The sequence below is a fragment of the Pleurodeles waltl genome, chromosome 8 (genome assembly GCF_031143425.1).
Source record: "Pleurodeles waltl isolate 20211129_DDA chromosome 8, aPleWal1.hap1.20221129, whole genome shotgun sequence".
Lineage (NCBI taxonomy): Eukaryota > Metazoa > Chordata > Amphibia > Caudata > Salamandridae > Pleurodeles > Pleurodeles waltl.
Window position 1 is genome coordinate 1,346,988,077 of NC_090447.1, and position 21,827 is coordinate 1,347,009,903.

At 43.1% G+C, this 21,827-nt stretch overlaps 1 protein-coding gene across 1 annotated transcript in view; it reads left to right on the forward strand.

The window, feature by feature from the left end:
• Window positions 1-21,827, forward strand: part of PDGFD (platelet derived growth factor D) — a 985,364-nt gene that overhangs the window by 480,774 nt on the left and 482,763 nt on the right. Inside the window, exon 3 of the mRNA XM_069202356.1 lies at window positions 9,731-9,911. Coding sequence (XP_069058457.1) covers window positions 9,731-9,911 — 181 coding nt within the window. The remainder of the gene's footprint in view (window positions 1-9,730; window positions 9,912-21,827) is intronic.

Genomic DNA, 21,827 nt, shown 5'->3' on the forward strand with positions numbered 1-21,827 from the left:
GAGCAAGGCAGCCAAAACCCTTACAATCACAATGGAAAACATTGGCATTCCTGCAGCCTAGCCCACTGTCACCTGCAAAGAACCACTTGCCAAGAAGTGAAGCACTGAGGGTACCTGTACTGCAGGGGTAATTGCTGTAGTGCTACGGATAGCAGGAAGCAGATCTGTCTCCAATTGTTGACACAGCTCAGTAATTGTGGTTCTGTCCAGACGATAGATGATAATGATGTGCCATTCCTCCAGTGTAGCCAAGTCCAGTAGGAGTTTGTACACGGGCACTTGCCTCCTCCTCCACAGTGGTAGGTAACTAAGTAAACCAAAAATGAGATGTGTGTGACTACAGAAAGTATGTACACAAAATATCACAGCACACAGAGCATGTATGTATGTAGTAGGCTGGAACTGTCTTGGTGTTTCCCCTATTTACCTATGATGCATATTACCTTCTCCGCCATGAGTACCAGCATTAGGAATTGACAACTACCTGTCCTGTGTGGAGGGACAGGTGGAAGTGGCCTCACTCCATCGGCGTTTGGCATCATGGCAATAGGCGGTCTGCACCACTGTGCAACTCCTCATTGGCTAACATGGAGCTCTATGGAGCACAGGGACAAATGATGGTCAACTCAGGCAGTGACAGTGTTCAGCACCGCGGAGCCGACCACCATTTTCTATGTGCCACTTCACTTGATTTGTGAATCTCTACTGTTCAGTACCTCCACTGCATGTGCTGCTGTGTCCTATGGCTGGAACCCACGATGGCCTGTGCAACAGGGGAATGGACCCCAGCCTTTACATTGGAGGAGTTGGAGAAGCTTGTGGATGGGCTCCTGCCCTTGTATGGGCAGTTGTATGGGCCTCCAGACCAACAGTTGAGTACATCATGGGTACGTTGGATGCAACATGTCTGCATGAAGATGTATATGTGTGCTAGCAGTGTGTCATTTGCAGGGGCGGCTGGCTGCATGCAATGTGTATGCAGAGGTACGAGTCATGTGTGTGCTTAAGGTGGGATCTATGCAGTATGTAAGCCATATCTGTTACAGAATGGAGTGTTGAGTTCATGGTGTCCATTCATCTGTGTTCCATATGTAGGTCAGCACCCATCAGAAGAAAGGGTTGTGACGTGCCATCACCAAGGACGTGCGGACCCTGGGGGTCCATAGCCTGCGGAGCACCCACTGCTGGAAATGGTGTGAGGAACTGAGACACTGCTCCCAGAAGACCTCAGAGGCCCAGCTGGGGATGGCCTCCCAACGAGTGAGGAGTGCCCATCGGACTCTGACCCCCCCTAAAGGCCCACATACTGGTGGTGGCAAATGCTGAGTTGGATGGGCGCTTGAGGGCAGTACAGCAGCCACAAGGGGGTGAGTATAATCTGTGTGGTATTCTTTTTTTGTTGCCTGCCATGGTGTTTGGGTGTAAAGTTCTAGTCAGTGGATGGCCCAATATCCTGGTTCAGCTATTCATGTGGAGTCCTGTTTAGCAATGTAGGGTGGTATGTATATTTGGTATTGGTAAGTAGCTGGCATTCCATGGCAGACATGGCTTAGTGAGTCCCAATAGTTGTGCAGACTGTACTGTTTGGGTTCTTTTCCGCTGTGGTTCCCAGGTAAAGGTTTGTCATTGTGGTTGTTACTGCACAGTGTTAGTCCCAGTGAGTGATTGTGATGTGCATGCCGTACGTGCTATTGTTATTGTGATTGACTCTCTGCTCCCTTTCTTTCTCCCCCAACCTCTCTCCTTTTCTCATCCTGTCCTTGTGTGTCTTAGCATCATCTGGTGAAGGAGCAAGGACACCAGCGAGTGGGGGAGCTGCAGCCCACGGGACCCAGGAGGCAGAGTCCACCGATACCGAGGGGACCATTGTGTTGGAGGGGTGAGGAGAGCACCACAGGGGAGACTGGAGCAACGACATCTGACTCAGATTCCTCCTCCAACGGAAGCTCCCTGGTGGTGGCGGACCCCTCCGGGACCACCCAAGCTACAGCATCTTCCGCCACCCCCGTACCAGCACCGCCTTCTCAGTAGCCCTGCACCTAGTTGCCCGTGCCTGTTCTCCCAGGAGGGAGGGTGTTTCCTTTGCTCCAGGCACCTCAGGCGCTGCCCCAGCCAGCCCTGCTGCCCTCACTAAGGAGGCTATTGACCTCCTGAGATCCATCTCTGTAGGGCAGTCAACCATAGTGAATGCTATCCAGGGGCTGGCATCCCAGATACTGCAATGAAATGCCTACCTGGAGGGCATTCACTGTGGCTTGGCTGCCCTACAGAGATCGTTTCAGGCTCTGGCCTCCTCTTTGATGGCAGCCAGTGTCCCTGGTTCTTCCTCTCCCCTGCAAGTACCTGTTCCCAGTCCCAAAGCCCTCTCCCCAACCCATCCTACACACACAATCAGATAAGCCTGCACCCAAGACAACAGACAGGACTCGCGCAGACAAGCAAAGGCGCCACACTGTACTCCACAATCACACACAGTCAACACACAGAAGCACATACAACAACAGCCACTGCCTCCACTGTCACCCACCCTCATTCACCCTCACAGTCACATCAACACACCCACACCTGCATGCACTGCATCATCAGTCCCAGATACTGCCACCTGTACAGCCTTGCCCAAAGTCACCACAACAGCAGACACGTAGACTAGCACCTCATTCACCACATGTGCAGTTACTACCTCCATCATCACAACCTCATACAGCACACCCTCTTCACTTGCAGACTCAACAACAACATACATGCACACGTCCTGTTTGTCCTCTCCCTCCCTGTCTGCCCCCCTCCAAAAACACATAAACGCTCTCACTCAGACACTCAACAGCCATCCACCTCACACACACACACTGTCCATTCACATGCAACCAAGTCCAGCACACCTACTCCTCCTACAACCACTCCGTCTACCTACATTCCCAAACCTCCTCCCACAGCCTACCCCATTGTACCTAAAAAACCTTTTCTTTCCTGCCTTGACCTCTTCCTCTCCCCACCTCCTGCCCATAAGAGGAAGATCTCTCTCCCCCAGCCCAGTACTTCTAGCTCCCAGTCCACTCCTGTTCCTTCCCCTGCATCTACACCTGCCACTGAGGGGAACAAGAGAGGCACTCTGGCCCCCACCCCCTCACAAACCCAAGTCCAAGGGCCCCCTCCCAATAGGAAACCGCCCCACCCCCTGAGGTGCCTGCCTACCATCACCATGATGCCCTTGCTCAGTGGAGTGACTTGGGTTGTCAGTAGTCAAGTTGGCACTTGGACAATGCCCTATGGCTTTTGCCTAACATGGACTTGTCAATGGCCATTTGTATATAGTTGCCTCTTCAGTTGTGGGCGCAGATCCACCGAATTAAAGACGTTGGACAAAAGGCATTTGTCCTGGCTTTCTTTATGCATGGCTTACGTTGGTGTAGGAATTCTATGCAGATAGTTCTTGTTGTGTGGTATGTGTGTATGGTGTGTGTTTTGTATGTGAGTGTGTGTCACTCTCCCCTCCCTCCCTTGTGTGCTAGGCAGCTGTACACACCGTTGTCCACTTCGTTGGCGTGGCTGCTCCTGGACTGCCATCGCTTGGTACAGGATCAGCAGGACTACCAGTTCGAGTTTCACGGCGGCTGCGGACTCCTTGATGGCCCTGGAGGTGAGTGTCTCCTTTTATATGAATCATTTCAGCCAGGCTTTTAGTGTTGGTGGTCCCATCCCGGAAATCCTGCTGGTCTGCTATGTCATTATATGGCGAGTGGGCTGTTGTATTCCGCCAGCCTGAAGGTGGAAACCGCTGTGGTTAGTGGATGGACCACACTGGCAGATCGGTTGGTACTTTGGCCATTGTCATAATTTGGCAGTCTTCACCACCAACCTGGCAACGGTACTACTGCCATTGCCGGCGTGGTGGTCAGCTGACCACCAATGTCATAATGAGGGCCAGATTCTTTAAGCTCCAACTGATTTCATTTTGAACATTACTCAGATCATATCTCAGCCCCCTCCCCCAGCATCAATCATGAGGAGAGCTACTGCTGGAAAGTTAGAAAGGGGAGAACATACCCTTTTCAACATAACTTTTCTGTAGTGGATACCTATTAGGGTTTCACCACTGGAGGGTGATTCTCTAATAGAGATCCACCTACTAGACCCCAGAGTTTTTTTGGGCGGGTTGGGATCGGCCCCCTAGGAATTGCCAAGTGGTTCCACTGAAAAAAACAGGTGGCAAAAAAAGTATTTCTGACTACCCTGGGGAGCAAGTTTGTGGGTTTACCCAAGTCTTATTCCTTGAGGGGCAGAGAGCACACTAGATACCAAGGATTTTTATAGATATGAAAATAATTGAGTGACTGCAGATCCACTCTGGCATGGAGCCCAACCTCCAACACCTAAAGGCATCAACAGCCAGTCTGCATCTCTAAGGGACAGACTGGTAGGTTTAGCCCAAATCTGTCCAGCATAGAGAGACAGGAACTCATTAGATACTAGTGTTTTTACATTTATGTTAAAGAATTGAGGTGGGTGACGGTGCACCCAGGCTGGGGCTGCAACATAACCCTAAGATCCCAGCAATCTGTCTGATACCCTGCAGGGCAAAAAGCCCACTAGGCAACAGGGTTTTTTATTTTGTAAACAAGAATAGGGGCAGCTCATATATGCATCAGACTGTAACCCAAACGTAAAGGTCCCAGCACTCTTGTGGGAAGATTGGGGGATTCACTTCTAATCTGCTTTCTCAAGGGAGCCAGAAAGCACACTAGATACCAGGGATGTTTATGGTTATAAAAAGAATGTGGTTGGGGGACCACCCTGTCATCGATCAGCAACCCCGCTCCAAAGAGCCCCAACAGTCTTCATGCCCCCTGGATGGCTGAATGGGGGGTTTATCCTAAAGGCTGAAATGTGAAAGTAAATATGTTCTCATATGTTTATATTGAACCCTCTTAGCACATACTAAAAATGATATAATGTGATTGAAAGATCTAATCTTCTTGACTTCACTCGTCTACTTACAGAGAAGGCTAAACGCTAGGTTGCTATAGCAAAGAGCACCAAATTCAAACTCAAGCTTCTCAAAGGCATCAAACCACTAATCCCAGCTGATGACTTAAAAACACTTAGTTTAATCAACAGTCCTCTATAGACTCCTGGAGCAGCAATTAAAAAAAAAGAATGGGATGGGGATCCCAATCATACCATTGACAATACCCTCAACCATATAGGCACCAGCAATCCCTCTTCCCCCTTGGGGACAGATTGTGGAGTTTATTCCTAATCTACCCTCCCTGGAGAGTAGCTCACTAGATACAAGTATTTGTTTATTATAAAAAAAAATATTGGTTCAACCCCATGGAAAAGCCCTTAGCACATCTCAGGAAGGAGATGGGGCTGATAAGAGAATCATTTGAATCATTGATTGGCACATTACACTCTTGCTTAAAATAAGATTTCTTAATAAACAACAACTTTTTTTTTTTTAAAGAATTGCCTTAAAGACTTTCATAATGAAATGGCAAAAGATTCAATGTTGTTATTTAAGGCCTGTTTTTGTATCCATGTGTGGAAGAAATGAACAGTTTGCAAAAGTGACAAATAAACATTCTTGCTCACATTAAATACTAATACATGTTTGCTATCTTAAAACACTGAACTTTGTCCAGTGTTATTCTTTGAATATACTCAAACTTGATCTGCCATTCTTGCGTATTTGAAACAACATTGCTTTTGTCCTTTGAGTGGCTGCAGTCCATTTTGCCACATAAAAATTGCTCTCTAACTCCTGCCTTGTGTGAGCATAGATAGTGTTAGCCGGGGTGGTCTCATTTAAGAGCACCTTTAATCTAGTTACATTGTTAAAAAACCTGGATGATTGATCACACCATACAAGATATGCCTAGATATTAATAATTAATCATTAAAAATTAATGATCACAAGCATAAAGTAGCAGCAACAATCAAAATGTTCAGCCAGGAGAAGGAAGTGTTGAGACGTAGCTTGACCATGAACCAGAAAGCCTCACAAAATCAGATTACTATAATGGGAACATTTTCCTAGTCTTGCAATAGCGGATGGAGATTCCTAGTGTTGCACACTTCACAAAGGCGATAGACTATCCTGTTTGCCAAACCCTATATCTAGCAGGCTGTCAGTTCTCAGACAGAGGTGCATCGGCTGACTCCACTGTCAGAAAGCTTACTCCAGTGGCTCCACAACATACGAAACAAACTCCCTGGGTATGGGGACCATTTCCTTCTGAAGCAAACACCTGCTTTGTAAAAAACAAAGAAGTTTGCTGCGCAGCCAGGGATGTTGCCCATGCACCAAACTTGAAGTGTCTTGACAAGGCCATCATTATGGTGGCTCCTGTGAAAGCTAAGAGTTCACCACTGGGCCAGCCATGGTCTCTAGGTATGGCAGTCTTCTGTCCATGAGGAGGGTGAATGTAATTCCCTCTACCACCCTGATGGACAGAGGTTTAAGGATCATAATCAAACTCTGGCCCTAAGTATTTGGCAGCTCTTGTGAGTACACAATGCTTTTGTCGGAATGGAAGAGTTTGGTACCATATTTGATGGGGTATACTTGAAAATGGAGTACAATACTCAGATTTGGATATGTCTGCGCACAAAGTTTGTATCATGTGCAGACTTAGGGCCATATTTAGAGTTTGGCGGAGGTGTTTAATTCATCACAAATGTGACAGATATCCTGTCTAAGTTATTATGATCCCGTATTAGGCTCTGGAGATCATAATACAACGGATGGGATATTCGTCATGTTTGTGACGGAGTAACCCATCCGCCAAACTCTAAATCAGACCCCAAGTCATAAACACGAGATTGGCAGAAATCAGGTATGGAAATGGGTGGATCCCTCTGCTCCATGTATGTATGCGGGTAGTCTCCCCCTGCCTGGGAGTACTAACAACTCCTAATAATTTTTTAGTTGCAGGATTTGCAGATACTGACGCAGCAGCAAAAGCCACTTTGTCAGTGATGACCATGTTCACCTAGTCTGCACTTGGAAGCGGGCTTTGGACTATCCGCAAGAGAATGCCTGGAGTTGCACTTGCAAATTCTGTAGTCCACCTCAAAGCGCTCTTTAAGTAGTGAGAAATTAAGGAGCATATTTAAGAAACGTGGCGCTGCACTGTGTCCAGCACCACTTTCTTGCGCCCCTTAGCATCCCCTAACGTCACCATGTGTGCACCATATTTAAAATACGGTGCTCCTTGGCAGTATTTAGGGTACTAGCATCAGAATTTTTTATGCTAGTGGGCACTTTGCGGGATGAGCATGAAACATTTTGACGCTAATCCGGCAAAGCACCATTAGGCCCATTGTAACCAATGGAAGCCTCCTTTTAACGTCTGCTCTTAGCAAGCATTTAAAGTGCCGGAAAAAATTACGCAAAGAAATCTCTTAGAGTTCTTTGCTCCATTTTTTCACCCCCCCCCCTAATGGGGAAACACCCCCTTTGCATACATTATGCCTGGCACAGGCATACTGTAGCACAAAGGGTTACAAAGTGACGCAATGCCTTCTATCGCCACATTAACATAAAAAATGACACTTAATTGCAATAGGGGCTCTTAAATATGCCCCTAAATGTGTACCATCTTGCATCTCTAAAGGTCTCATCTGTTTAAATGGTCATACAAATCCATTCAAACCTGTGAAGTGTTGTGGGATTATGTATGAAGTTATGTAATAAACATTGTTGTCATCTTTCAGTGTTTGTGCCACTTCTCTAATATATCTACCAAGGAAAGGAGTAAAGTGGAACGTTTTATTCATCAATTAAATGCTGTCTTCAAAGATGCAACTCTAGATGTGTTTTGGGAATTTAGATCAGTATTGCAATTCTGAAGTTGACTGAAACAGATGCAGCAATGTGGCCACCTTCAAATGATACTGTGTTGCGCACACTTCCTCTAAAGATACTAATGCAAGTACATTCATGACACATCATATATAATTCTACAGAATTCAAAAAACTTATAGTAGATTATGAACATGGTTAGCATAATCAATTCTACTAGCTACGATTCTTAATTATATACCAACAAAACAAGGAGAAAGTTATTGTTATGGTTGCAGGGGCGGCTCCTCCACGAGGGTGGAGGAGCGTTGCCCCACGCCAGCAGCAGCAGTGTTTGTTGTTATTTCCTTATAAAGGGGTGGGGCCACGGGGGTGTTGAGCGTGAGGGGGAGTGCTGGCTGGCCGTCTTGGGACGGCCAAATACACATGCCCAGTGGGCGCTCTCCAGCCTAGCAACATAGTTGCTAAGCTGGAGAGAGCCTGCACAGCTTGTGCCTGCCTCCAGCCAGCAGAGGAGCGGGGTGCAGCGCTACGTGGCATAAAGGTAAGTTTACTTTTTTTTGAAAAACTTTTATTAATATTTTCTCCCCCTCCCTGTGAGCGACACCCCATCCCTTTTGACACCCGTGAGCCACGACTGTATGGCTGTATTTTCAAGCATCCTATTTTTGGTTGATGGAATATGCAGAAAATCACTTCTGAGATCGGGCTCCATATCTTATGCAGCCTCCTAGTTCTCATGTATTGTTCTGAAAACGTTATATTTAAAAAAAAAAGAATTAATTTTATTTAATAATATTGTTCTAATTCTAGATCTTCTTTTCCAAGTACCTGTATAATTATTTCTAATCAACACATTTTTATTCTCCCATATTTGGCTGTTATTAATTTCCTTATATCACGTCATTTCATTTCATTTTTCTGTTAGCTAGTACTAGGCTTCAGCGCATATTGTGAAGTTTATATTTTTGCATGCCTTACTGTGGATTTATCTGTGGATTTATCTGTAACATTTCAATAAAAATATCTGAATTCAAAATAGGTCAGAATCCCAGTAACGTTTTTCTCTCACATGGATGTTTTTTTGTCTTTGAAGTAATTTCTGGCAAGGGAAAAAACAGAACCCATGCCCCGCCCTGCCATGACAGCCATTGACGATGTCTTCATTGCATGTCTACATGGAAGTGCCCTACTGCAGTAGAAGTTACTGCTCAATTATTTCAACCATGTGTAAAAAAGTAATGTGTACCATAGCATAATATATGTCTGACATGACATTGCATTGCCTGGCATTTCACTGTACTGTTGGGTAAACTACCTTTGAAGCAGTACAGAAATGTAGCACATAATTATGTAATAGGGATGAGGTTCTATATATAGAGGTATTGATACTTGGCCAGTAAAATCTACTGAATATCTGAATCCCTACCTATTGCTCAGTGATTTACAAAGGAATAATTAATTTTAGATGTTTACTCACCCACCATGGTTGGCTTGCTTATCTTGCTTGTTAACATAATCTTACAAAGGCTTGAATCCCAAATTACATTTGGGAAATAAGATTGAATGTTTAATTCAATGCAGTTTTACAACACATGATTCACAGTTCAGTAGATAGTAGTGAAATCATGCACAGTACATGGTCTTTCCACAATACAATCATACTAGTACTTAAGTAACATTAAAAAATGTTTGCTTTTACCTAACATTAGATCTAACCATAATCAACCCACTTCATGTGTGACGCTTCAAGTTAATAAATAAATGCTTGTGTTTTTAGGATAGGAAGTATACACTGCATAGGCATATGTTCTCCTCCAGCACAATTCTAAATGCACTTATTTAAACCTAAATGCACTTTTCCTAACCCTAGTCCCCATAGTATATTATTTTGTAAATTAATGAATAAAATATCTATTTCTCTAGGTATGACTTTGTAGAAGTGGAAGATGTATCGGAGACCAGTACTGTGATCCGAGGACGATGGTGTGGTCACAAGGAAGTTCCTCCAAGACTAACATCTAAAACAAATCATATAAAAGTGACATTTAAGTCTGATGACTATTTTGTTGCTAAACCTGGATTCAAGATCTATTACTCTCTTGTGGTAAGTCAGCTACTCAGACATTTATTGGATATCATTGTATCTAATATTTTGATTAACCTGAGATTTTGTGGAATTGAGTAATATAATATCTGAAATGAATTAAACATTGTGATTTTAACCTCTTAACTGCTAAGGCTTTCTCACCTATTTGCTTGGCCCTTTTTTAGTTTTTTGGAATAGTTTGCACTTAGGCCTCCATAACGGTTTTACCACATAAGGTATCCATGCCAAGTTTGCGTCCTTTTATTTCCAACATCTAAAAGTTTACAGGGTTTATGGATTCCCCTTGAGGGGATGATAAAATAGGCAAAATATAGCTACATTTTGGTTTTATTTCGGAAAATGTGAAAAAGTGGACTGCAGAAAGTGTGTTTTTCCCCTAAAAATGGCCTCAACAAATGGTTTGTTGTGCTGAAATCACCATCTTCCCTGATTTTAACTCATGGAATTGTATCAAAAAACTACTTTTTATAATGACAGTTTTGGCATTTTTCTAACAGGTAACTCATATTTTCCTAATTTTCTATGCTTTTATCCTACTTCCGAGTTTATAGTGGAAACAGGTGTGAAAGTCATGTGAAAAGCTACACGTCTCTGAAAAGTAGACAAAATTCTGAATTTAGCAAGAGGTCATTTGTGTAGATCCCACAAGGCTTTCTCAAACAAAATGAGTAAGAAAATGGTCATTTGTGACAACATAGTCATCTGCAGCTTCTTGTCAAAATAGCCAATTTACAAACCAATATTATATTACCTCAAATGGATCCTTCTGGTTGTGGTGATATATAGGGTTTGTAGGTTGTCCAAGAACTCGAGTTTCAAAGAGCCCACAACTGAGCTGCACATTACAGTGGTATTTCATTGAGTATAAAGCAATTCTTATGGTCAGATATTAAGAGTGAAACATGGGCATGAAGGAAACCTCCGAATTCTGAATTGTACACTATATGATGAGTGTGGAAACAGTGTTTATTTGTACATCTCTGAATTTGTGGGTACCCATGCTAGCATGTGATTCAGAGGGTATCTTCTTTCTTGCACACTGGTTTACATTTGGAAGGCACAGCTGCATAGAAATCCAATTGGTAGATGGTCTGCTATTCTGTATTGCCACATGTCTCCCTGTACAAATGGTCACTTGTGTCGGTAGGCCTAGTGTCCATGACAGGAAAGGGCCGAAAACACAACATGGACACATCACATAATTTTGGATTTTGAAACCTATCTCTGTGGGCACTTAGGGAAACCTTGCAAATCTGCATATTTTTTAAAACTAGACACCCATAGAAATAGAGCTGTCTGAGACTTTTGTGGCTCTCATGAGGTTTTCTTACCCAGAAGCCCTTTTAAACCTCAAAATGTGACTAAACAGACACATGTTGCTCAATTATCTGTGCAGAAAAGTCCCGGAAATACTGGGGGTCCTCAAATTTCACATCACCCGCAGTTTCCACATGTCTCCTGATAACAAGGGTCCCCTACTTTCATGGTTGGGTCAAGAGACCGTAACACAAAAGTCCCCAACCCTCTACATGGAGAGATCAGCTATAGGGGTAGCTGCGTTATTTGAGGCCGTTCATACCAACCACATATATTTTTTTAAACTAGACACCCAAGGGATTCCAGGGTTGTGTCCCTTGCGTAGATCCCACAAGATTTTCTTACTCACAATGACCTGTAACCCTTAAACTTTGCCTAAAATCAAGGATTTTTCCTACATTTCTGTGATGGAAATTTCCAGAATCAGAAAGAATCCACAAAATTCCTATTATCCAGCAATACCCCACCTGCCCCAATAAAAAAGCTGCCCCACTTGTGTGGCCGGCCTAGTGCCTGCAATAGGAATGGATATAACCAAGGGCAGTAAGAGCGAACTAGGAGGACTACCATTGTCCTGGTTCCCCCAGAACACAAATACAGTGAACTTAATTGCACTAATTGTCATTTCACATCAAGAAAAAAAACTTCAGGGTTCTCGGGAAGTTCTTTCTGGACAGTCCAAGATAAAAATTAAAAAGAGGAAGCCCTCTGGTCTAAGCGCCAAAGGGTCCTCGGTCCACTTAAACCTTCTCCAGCGATGGCCGTCAGATGCACTTGGGAGGGAGTGTGGGCGTCGCCCATTGACTGATGCCTGCACCTAAGAGATAGACATACCAAAAGTTGTTTTCAACATTGAAATGATGTGATATTTAATTGGTGACTTTTTAAAGTAAAGATTAACATGGATAAACTCAGGTGCAATCTAATTCACATTTTTATTATCACACATTCATTTTCGGACTCCTTGTGCAGTCGACCAGTGGCAACTGGTAAGATCTTTGAAGTGAATAATTGAGTATTTGCAGTGGTGTTCTCAGATCACATGGAAATTTGCACCCCCCAAAATATCTTACAGCTACCTTTCAAAATGAGCCTCCAATTTTATAAAAACAATTATTTAAAAAATATAGAGATTTTTTAAATAGTATTACCAGGAAAATGGTAATTTTGGAGCCAATACAATCAAACAGTATAACTAATTTCACTTGTACAAAGACACTTGTAATACCTGATGTGTTACATGCTGCATAGAGGCTTCAAAGGCAACCATTGCCAGTGTCCTTATGGGGGATTCTTGAGCATAAAATAAACTAGTACTTTGGTATTTGCTCTGATGAATACATTTAATGTTCCAATTTAGATGATCTTTTGGGCTGCTTTACCCACTAACACTGATTATTTTCAGAGAAGAGGTCTTCAAAGAGTTAAGCATTGTTGGAGCTTGTAGTGGAATGAGTTTGTTGCAAAAAGAACTCTCTTGCTTGGTAAAATCCCTTTCAAGGGCCAAGGACATTGACCGTCAAGTATTATAAAATATGTTTGTGACTTAACCAGAATTGCTCGATGTTACTAAAAGTGTAAGGAGGACACAGACTTTCTATTTTTACTAATTGTTTATGAATATTCTTTGAAATTCCCATTTTAGACTTTTGGGGCCAATTCATAAAAGGCATTTAAACATACTTGAAGTAGTACTTTTGGAGTACAACTCCACTTTTTCATAAATACATAGACAACAATGAAGGCTCTGGCAACTCATCACAAATACTATTGGCAGCAGGCAGGGCCGTGTGACAAGGATCATTAGTAGGACGCAATGCCATAGCTTGGAGAAAAGCCAAACTCAAACAGGCAAAGCTTGAAAGCTGTACCAGAGATTTCACAAGTAGATACAATTCCCATCCTACAAGAGATTTGCTGAAAGAATTAGAAAAATAAAAATTTGCTTTAAACTCACTATTTATGGAACAAATAGAATATGCCCTATATCAATGCAGATTCAGCCACTATGTATATAGAGAAAGGGCAGGGTAGCAGCTGGCAACCAAACTAAAATAAATAGGAATCCCAAATGGTGATAAACAGCTAGGAATGATGATAGGAAAGTATATATACATCCAGGAGTCATAGTAGATATCTTTACAAACTTACTGAAAAACTCAAAACCTCTCTAATGGCAGTGGTGCTGCTAAGTGGCTGCGCAGGTCTGTACTTGAACAGATTAATAATCCACTTTTGGTGCTCAATCCCTCTGATTTGACTGTCACAAAACTCACTTTCATAAAACTCCCCTTTGGCATTAAAGTATGCCCTTCAAACTCTCCCAGGCATTTCATATATCAATCAGCAGAGGGTTGTCATGCTTTTTTTCCCATCATGTTCCCAAGAAAAAGGCTGTCCTTGAATTTAAGGTGCAATATTTATTTTAAATCCAATACAGCAGACTCAGCCAATGTGTTTCATCTCTTGACAGAGACTTCAGTCAGCAAAGGGTAGTCACAAGTCCATAATGGAGCTTTCTACTATGGAGAGGCACTGTGATGCAGAAGACACAAATGTTACTAAAACTCTTCTTCCAAATACAGTAGAACCTGTGTCCAAACCATAATTACAGCATGACTGGTCACCTACAGATCCATGAAAATAGACCTTTATCTGCATGCAGATACACCAATAAGGAACAACACATAGATAATAATAAAAGATTGTCTTTTAAATTTGACAAAGTGGATAGACAAAGGTATCATAAAGATTTCACAGATTCTATCCACTGTAACCACATTTGTGATTGAAGAGCTGAGATCTACGTATTGATACGCATTGATCAACACTGGCATTTCCAACAACTACGACAGTGCATATTATGACTCACAGGTGTTTTGATGCACCCATTGAGATGCAGCAATTTGTGAGGCTCACAAAAAGGTATATTTTAGGCTCAAAACCACAGGTACTACAGCACTCTATTCAAGTAAAATCATGCTGGAAAATAAAACACAGAAAAGCATTGGGTCCTACTACTTGAGACTCTAAACCATGGATTATGAAAGTTTAGGCTTAAATTAATCTTCTGAAATTTTTTTCAAGGCTGGTACTGGACACCTTATACTATGTGCAAAGTAGGGGTAAGTCAACATTCTAAATGTTAGAGGGCAATCAGAAGGAGGGCACATATTATGGACTTGCCCATCTCTATTCTCTTGTTGGGCGGCTACATGGGAAATACTTTCAACATACAGTTTCTTGCTCTTCCAGCCTTGCATGAAAGTAGCCTTGTTACATGTACTCAACAACATCCCAGACATTCCATCCGCACGGTAAAGATTGTGGCAATATTGCAACACAGTAGTGAAAGTCTGAATCCTTCATTATTGGAAGACTCAAACCCCACCCACTCATGAGGAATTCTTAGCAAACTCTTCAATCTAGCCTTATAAATAAATCTACTCTAAAAAATAGATATAATCTGGAAGATAGTGTTCAGAGAGAGAATGACAAAACAGTGTAGTGGTGGACGCTGGTAATATTGAATCATAAATATCAATGGGACAGAATATCGTTGCAAATATATGAAGGGACAAAAGGTTTGTTTCTGAAGATCATCTGTACCTAATTCCACATATTAATATTTTGTTGATATATATCACCTCTCTTCAAGGTACACAGATGTGGAGTTAAGAATAATTCACCTCATCCAATTGAAATTTCTTCATAGGACGTACCTTACTAGGCAGAAACTTTGGCGAATGCGGATGCCAACTTCTCCTACTTGCCTTTGGTGTGGGATTCAGGAGAAGGACCTTCTAAATACAACATGGTTATGTGGAAGGGTGGAGAAGGGTTCTATGTTGTCTAGGAGGGGTGTCTGGGGAGGATTACCTCCTCAAAGCTGAGGTTAGTACTAGTACACATCATCACCACAGACTTTAATGAGGACCAATATAGTTTATCATTGTTGTGTCTAGGCCTTACTGTGACCAAGCAAGACATTGTGCATATGTGGAAAGCCATCAACTCTTCCTCTAAGAAGGGCTGGTTTAAGAGCCTTGACTGGTTTATGAGTTGAGCGCTGCCTATGTACAAAAGTAGGGGATGCCCTGAGAAACACATAAGATCTGGAGGAAGTGGGCAACTTATAGTGGGATCTCCATTAGCCCCAGAACTTCATAGACCACCACCTTGGAATGAGAAATATGAGCATTCAGGGATTGACTAATGCTAACACTTGTTGGATAGCTTGCTGTGGGTGCTTTGGAGGGAGTGACCGGCAGGAGGAAATATTAGGGAAATAGTTGGGAATGAAAGCACCATTGTTTTTGTTACTATTATTGCTATGTTTTATTGTAGGTCCATATTAGATTTAAAATCAATAAAAAGGGTTGTATGAAAGCAATAGTTAATCCTTGCCTCATCTGTGCACTTATCTTTTGATATTTTGGCCCTCGATGCTGTTGCAAAATTATTCTAACCTATCAATGTTCAGTATTCCATGTTCCCTACTACAATCATGTGTGCTATTTATGTCTCACCATAAAACTGTATTATATTTAATGTCAAAATATAATTTGATACTAAGTGTGATTTTCGTTAGTAATAACATAATATGTGTCACATGAGTTGTTGCATAAGAACCGTACACTGGTACTGCACTTTTATTGTCAGTTTATATATTAAATAAAAAATAATTCTGAAAAAGAAACCCATAAGGCTGAATAAACAAATACAGTAATCAGACCTCACTTTTGTTTACAAATGAGGTGCAAAAAGAAGAAGATTTGATTTAATGAAGGCAGAGCATGGTCCTATTAGAGACTAGTTGTGAATGAGACAGGTCATAGTCGAGTGAAGAATAACAAACTTAAGAAGGACAATTTAAACCAATAAATGTAATCATTTTATAGTAAACACGTTTTGAGCTTAATATTGGGTGCCTGATAATAGTGGACTAAATCTCATGATGTTACATTTGTACTGGGATCTGTGCAAAGGACAGTACCAAGAACTCACCTGAGGGTTCATGAGGTCAGGAGAAGACTTCCATGCACTCTCTATTACAGCATTGACGGACACCACTTTTAGATCACTCCAAAGTGCCATAAAAACTTTCTCTTGGTGTAGCCTGGCTCTTTTCCCCTTCCTAGCATGAGAATGAGTTTGTTGCCTTGCTGATTTTTTCTTCAACTTCAATTAGGAATTACAAGATTGCCAAAGTAGGATTTTCCGCTTCAAGGGTATTTCCTCCTGGTTATCACCCACTAAAAATCAAAACCAGAATTGTGGCACATTTCACATATATTGTTCTGTGCATGGTGTCACTGTGACTACTTAGGGGAGACACCTTTTCCTTAGGTAATCTAGAAGGATACTCCACAAACTTTTTTAATCTCCTGTCCCTAATTGATTGTGCCATCACCAACTCCTTAGGTTTTGTAACAATATCAATCATCCTCAGGACCTGATGCAAAAGGTGCAACAAATGTGAGTTGCTGACCTCAAAGTAATATTTTATAGACGGCTCAGTAGTTCATTCAAGTGCACTATGTGCAAGCAATTCACCTAATTAATTGTTTTCCTGGATCAACACTGTCATGAGCAGCTCCATTAGAAACCAACTGACATACTTCTCATGTCTAGCCATCCGCTTTTATGTTTAGACATCCTGATTTGGAGTACTCCACTGAAGAAGCCTTCTGTTTTATTCAGCAAGGATAAATGAATGTATTAACTTATGTGAATCATTTTCATCAACTAGATTCTGAAATTACCTGGTTTGAAAGAACTTAGATGACATTGTTGCGATGTGGTTTAAAGGAGAAGAACATGAGTGAGAATGTATTCGATCACTGCACACTATTTCTTTTTCTGGACTTATTGATTTACCACTTTTGATTAAACACAGATTGCAAGAGTGAGGAAATGAAAGGAAAGAAGGAACTTTCAAGAAGTCATTTGAATTTCTATAGAGTTCCTTTGTCAAGAAGAACCTGTGCAGGTCGGTGCAGAAAATGGGACTGTGGTTTAGGATACCCTGTTGTTGTTGGACTATGAGGGAGCGACACCTCAGTTTGGTTGTGAGCTATGGATGAGCTCCCACTGCTGTAGGACTCTCATTGTAGTAATGAGATTGCTGGATATTGGACAGCAACAGCACCGAGCATGCAGGACTGAGTCTGATCCCACACTATGTAACAGTTGTCGGACTAACCCTTTCGGCTACCTAGGCTCACCTCACCAGTACCGAAGATTAAAGGTGATTTGTGGCAGGCTACTGCATGACACTCTTAAGACTTCTCAGGGAAGTCGTGGTGGAACAGACCTAACCCCTTTCTCTCAGTCATACCTCTCATACATGCAAAGACAAACAGAAGCAGGATTTGGTTCAATACGTTCATTCAAGCAACTGCATTCTATGTAAGAAAGCATTGATTGTGATTATTAGGATAATAAAACACAACACTTTTAGAGCAGTGACTAGAAAAGTGAAACAGAGGGAAAATCCCCCATACTGTCACAATAGTGATTCTAAAATCACTACCTGCACTACTAAGATTCTACATCAGAACAATAGCAATGTTATCCCCAATATGCCCATCTAGTCCCCGGAAGAAAACACAATCCCCATACCTGTGCTATAGGTAGAGAAGAGGTCGGTTGGTCTGCTGGGATTCACCCCGCATGGATGAAGAGAATATGCAGAGTTTCAGCAGAGACTGTGATGACAACATTCCGCATGAGATGGCAAGCTGACTGGAATGTCCCTTCTAAGGTGGTGGGGCAGTGTGGTGTTTTATTATAAAACATCTGATGTTCTAAGCACTGCCCAGATATGACAACAAATGTTTTTCTATTGTGTGCAGCCTTGGGTTGAGCACAGGCTGAACATGTCATACAAGGAAAATGAAAAACAAATTCTGCATGAAAGGGGAAGTGATAAAAATAATAAAACATTTTTAGGGAAACAATGTTTCCAACCTCGCTGAGAGTGATGCAAAGAAAACACAAGCACCATGCAAGACTCAAGAACAGATGACATGTTTGTTGAGGTACCAATGTTTATTGGTAGGCCAAGGTGGAAGGCAGACGCACATCCCAGTGTACACCTTTAAAGCAAGCTTCTTCTGCCCTGAGTTAATCATATTGAGCCTTTATATATGTTAGAAAGTGCTGACACAGCACAACCCCTAAAGGGGACATAGACCAAACATGGGCAAGCGTATTAAAAATAGAAAGGCTGCATATACACAGACTACAAGACCCCAGTGTAAAACTATACATAAGCAGTGTGGGCAAAAACAGGAGAATAGAAAACAGGTGGACTCTTTGTAGGCGTAAGGAAGCCATGACCTTGTTTTAGGGTCAGCCTGATAGGCTGAACTTAATGTGTGGGACAGAGCTACACTTAATGTGGCTTGGAGAATTTGTTTGCACAGCTGGCTTAGGTGTCAGTGAGGTCAGTAGGGAAGCCTTGGTGCACAGCACAATGAGGTCAGTAGGGAAGCCTTGGTGCAGAGCTGAAATAGTACTGTGAAGGAGGGAGAACCACAATCCAGGGATCCTAGATCCTGCTCACTAACTGTGTCACTAGGACCACAATGTGTGATCCAGTCTGCCTAGAACTTGCCCAAGGTGCCATGTAAGAGCAGCGAGCTGACCATAAAGGATATTCTAATATTTTCGAAATCACATTTAGTGCAATAGTATAATCATTTTCTCACTCAATTAATGGATAGTATAGAAGATCATCAGGTCCTATCAACATTGTCTCTCCATGTATAAAGATGTTCCAGTAATGTAAGGTGCAGTTATCTTGTTTGCCTTGTACTTTAGTTGTCCAGATCCTACTCACTAACTGTCAGTCCCTTATAATCCAATTACCTGTGGTATCATTCAATTCTAATATGTTAGGACACGTGCTACTTGCTAGATATCCTAAGTATGGGAAGTTGGGTTACATCCTGAAATATGATGCTTTATACATGCAGGAAATGCACTGTCCTCTCATTGTTTTCCATTGTAGGAGACACTGGGTATTTGGTTTGAATATTTGGCAGTATGGTACAATGTGGGAGCCATCCAATCCTTCCTTCTCCACAATCCCAAGCCACATTTGATATAAGGCATCATTTTATTTGCGCGTAATTCTGTATAGGCACAGGAGTCTCGTGTAAGCTAATGGGGTCGCTGGAGTCTCTGAATAACTCTAAAATAATCCAGCCATTTTCAAGACCTAGGACTTGACCTTCTCATGTACTGCAATGAGGGGATGGTCAGCTTGTTGTCAAAATACATGTAGCACACACAAAATGAAGGTAATAAATAATATTGTTTGCACTATGCAATGCATTTTTCCCCAAAGTCTTAGATATAGTTATAAAGTGCCTTCTGTTACTCAGTTCTAAGACACTTTCTCTAAGTGTCAAAAAGTCAACAGCACGCTGCGCGCTGTCCTCTGCTTCTTCTCCTGGTTTGCAGCCATCTTGTTCAGGGCTGGTTTTATGGACCTGTCCTGTGGTGTCTTCTTCAGTCTATTTTTCCAAAGGTGCAACCATCACCCTTCTTCAGCACTACATCATGTGCTTCACTTAACAGTATCAGTTGGTGTCACTGTCTCTGTGACACTTGCTGGGGGGCCCTCAGCGTGGCTCTTAGGAAAGGTCTGGTTTGTCTCCCCTTTTCTGGTATGTTATGCTGCTCCACGGGTGGCAGGTGCTCATTAGTTACAGGTACCTCTGTCTCAGTCATTGTTCCTGCAGATCTACACCTAGGGGGTCATTCCGACCGCCGCCCGCCAAGCGGGAACCGCCGAATGACCGCACCGCAGTCAAAAGACCGCGGCGGCCATTCTGGCTTTCCCGCTGGGCCGGCCCAGCGGGAAACCCCCTTCTACGAAGATGCCGGCTCCGAATGGAGCCGGCGGAGTCGAAGGGGTGCGACGGGTGCAGTGGCACCCGGGGCCCTGTTTGGGGGCCCCTGCAGTGCCCATGCCAGTGGCATGGGCACTGCAGGGGCCCCCAGGAGCCCCACGACACCCGTTACACCGCCAGGAACAGGATGGCGGTAAGGGGGTCGGAATCCCCATGGCGGCGCTGCAAGCAGCGCCGCCATGGAGGATTCCCTGGGCCAGGGGTAAACCGGCGGGAAACCGCTGGTTGCCCTTTTCTGACCGCGGTTTTACCGCCACTGTCAGAATGGCCAAGGAAGCACCGCCAGCCTGTTGGCGGTGCTTCCGTCATTTTAGCCCTGGCGGTCGCCGACCGCCAGGGTTAGAATGACCCCCCTAGTGCCGTGATTCTGGTGGGGCGGACACCTTCGCTGCTGTCTGCCCCACCAGAAGCACGATGTGTTGTCCAGTCCATTCTAGAACTAAGAGAAACATCTTTTAATTTTTCTCACCATGACCCTGTCTCCAGCTTTAAAAGAGTGTGTGGGCTCTGAGGATGGATGGGGCAAAACTTCCTTCACCTGGAGATGTTGATGCCTCAAGACTGCTGACAACTCTACAGCGTAGTCAGAAGTATGTTCATCTGGCCACAGCAGTGCTGCTTGGAATGATGGGAGAGGCAACCGCAACCCCACGGATATAGGCCACTCCATCAAATACCTCAAGGGGGAACAAAATAGTTGTTGTTCTAGATGTTGTTGCTATTATGGCATGCAGCACTAAAGGTAGAACATCGGGCCATTTCAGGCCTGCTGCATCAGTTGTCTTTGCAAATCCTATTTAATTGTGGAGTTCATCCTCTCCACTTGTCCTGAACTTTGGGAGTGGTAAGGGGCATGCTTATTCTACTCTATTCCCAAACAGTCACACACCTTTTGCTCAACTGCAGCCAAGAATTCACCCCCTCTGTCGCTATTTATGCCCTCGGGGACCCCAAATCGGGGTATGGTATTTTTCGTCAAGCGTCGCACAAACTTTGCCGCATCATTCTTCCTTGTGGGAAATGCGTCCACCCATTTTGAAATTTGATCCACATACTCCAGCAAATATTTAAATCCATTCACTGGGGCGATATAGGCAAAATCTCTTTGGACATTGGTAAAGGGACCCCGTGGTACTGTCAAGTGATCATGTGTTGTAGGGGACTGACCTTTCGCATGTTGGGCACAGACAAGACACTGGGGACAGAATTATCCCTGGTGCAAACCATTCCTGGCTAATTAATTAATTCTTCCCCCCCTTTTACCATGTGAGTGGGTCCAATAGCAAGCCTTGTAAGGGGTAGGAGCATACTGCATGGAGCCACAGGCCTCCCATCCTGGTAGACCCACAGTCCCTTATCATTCTGCTCACATCCAGCATCAGTCCACACTCCCTCCTCATCTGGTGTTGCAGACCCTTGTGCTTCCTTCACATCAGCCAGCAACAATTGTATCTGAATGAGCTGATTTTTTGGAATGCTTTTTGCCATCAGTGGCACCATCTGTATTGGCTGAAACATGCTCTGCCTTGCTGCTGTATCAGCCATGGTGTTACCTCTGGTTATCTTGGTATTAACTCCTGTATGGACCTCACATTTTATAACCACTATGTCCTTAGGTATTAATATTGCTTTTGATAAGTTCTGTACTAAAGGTCCATTTTGAATAGGCTGT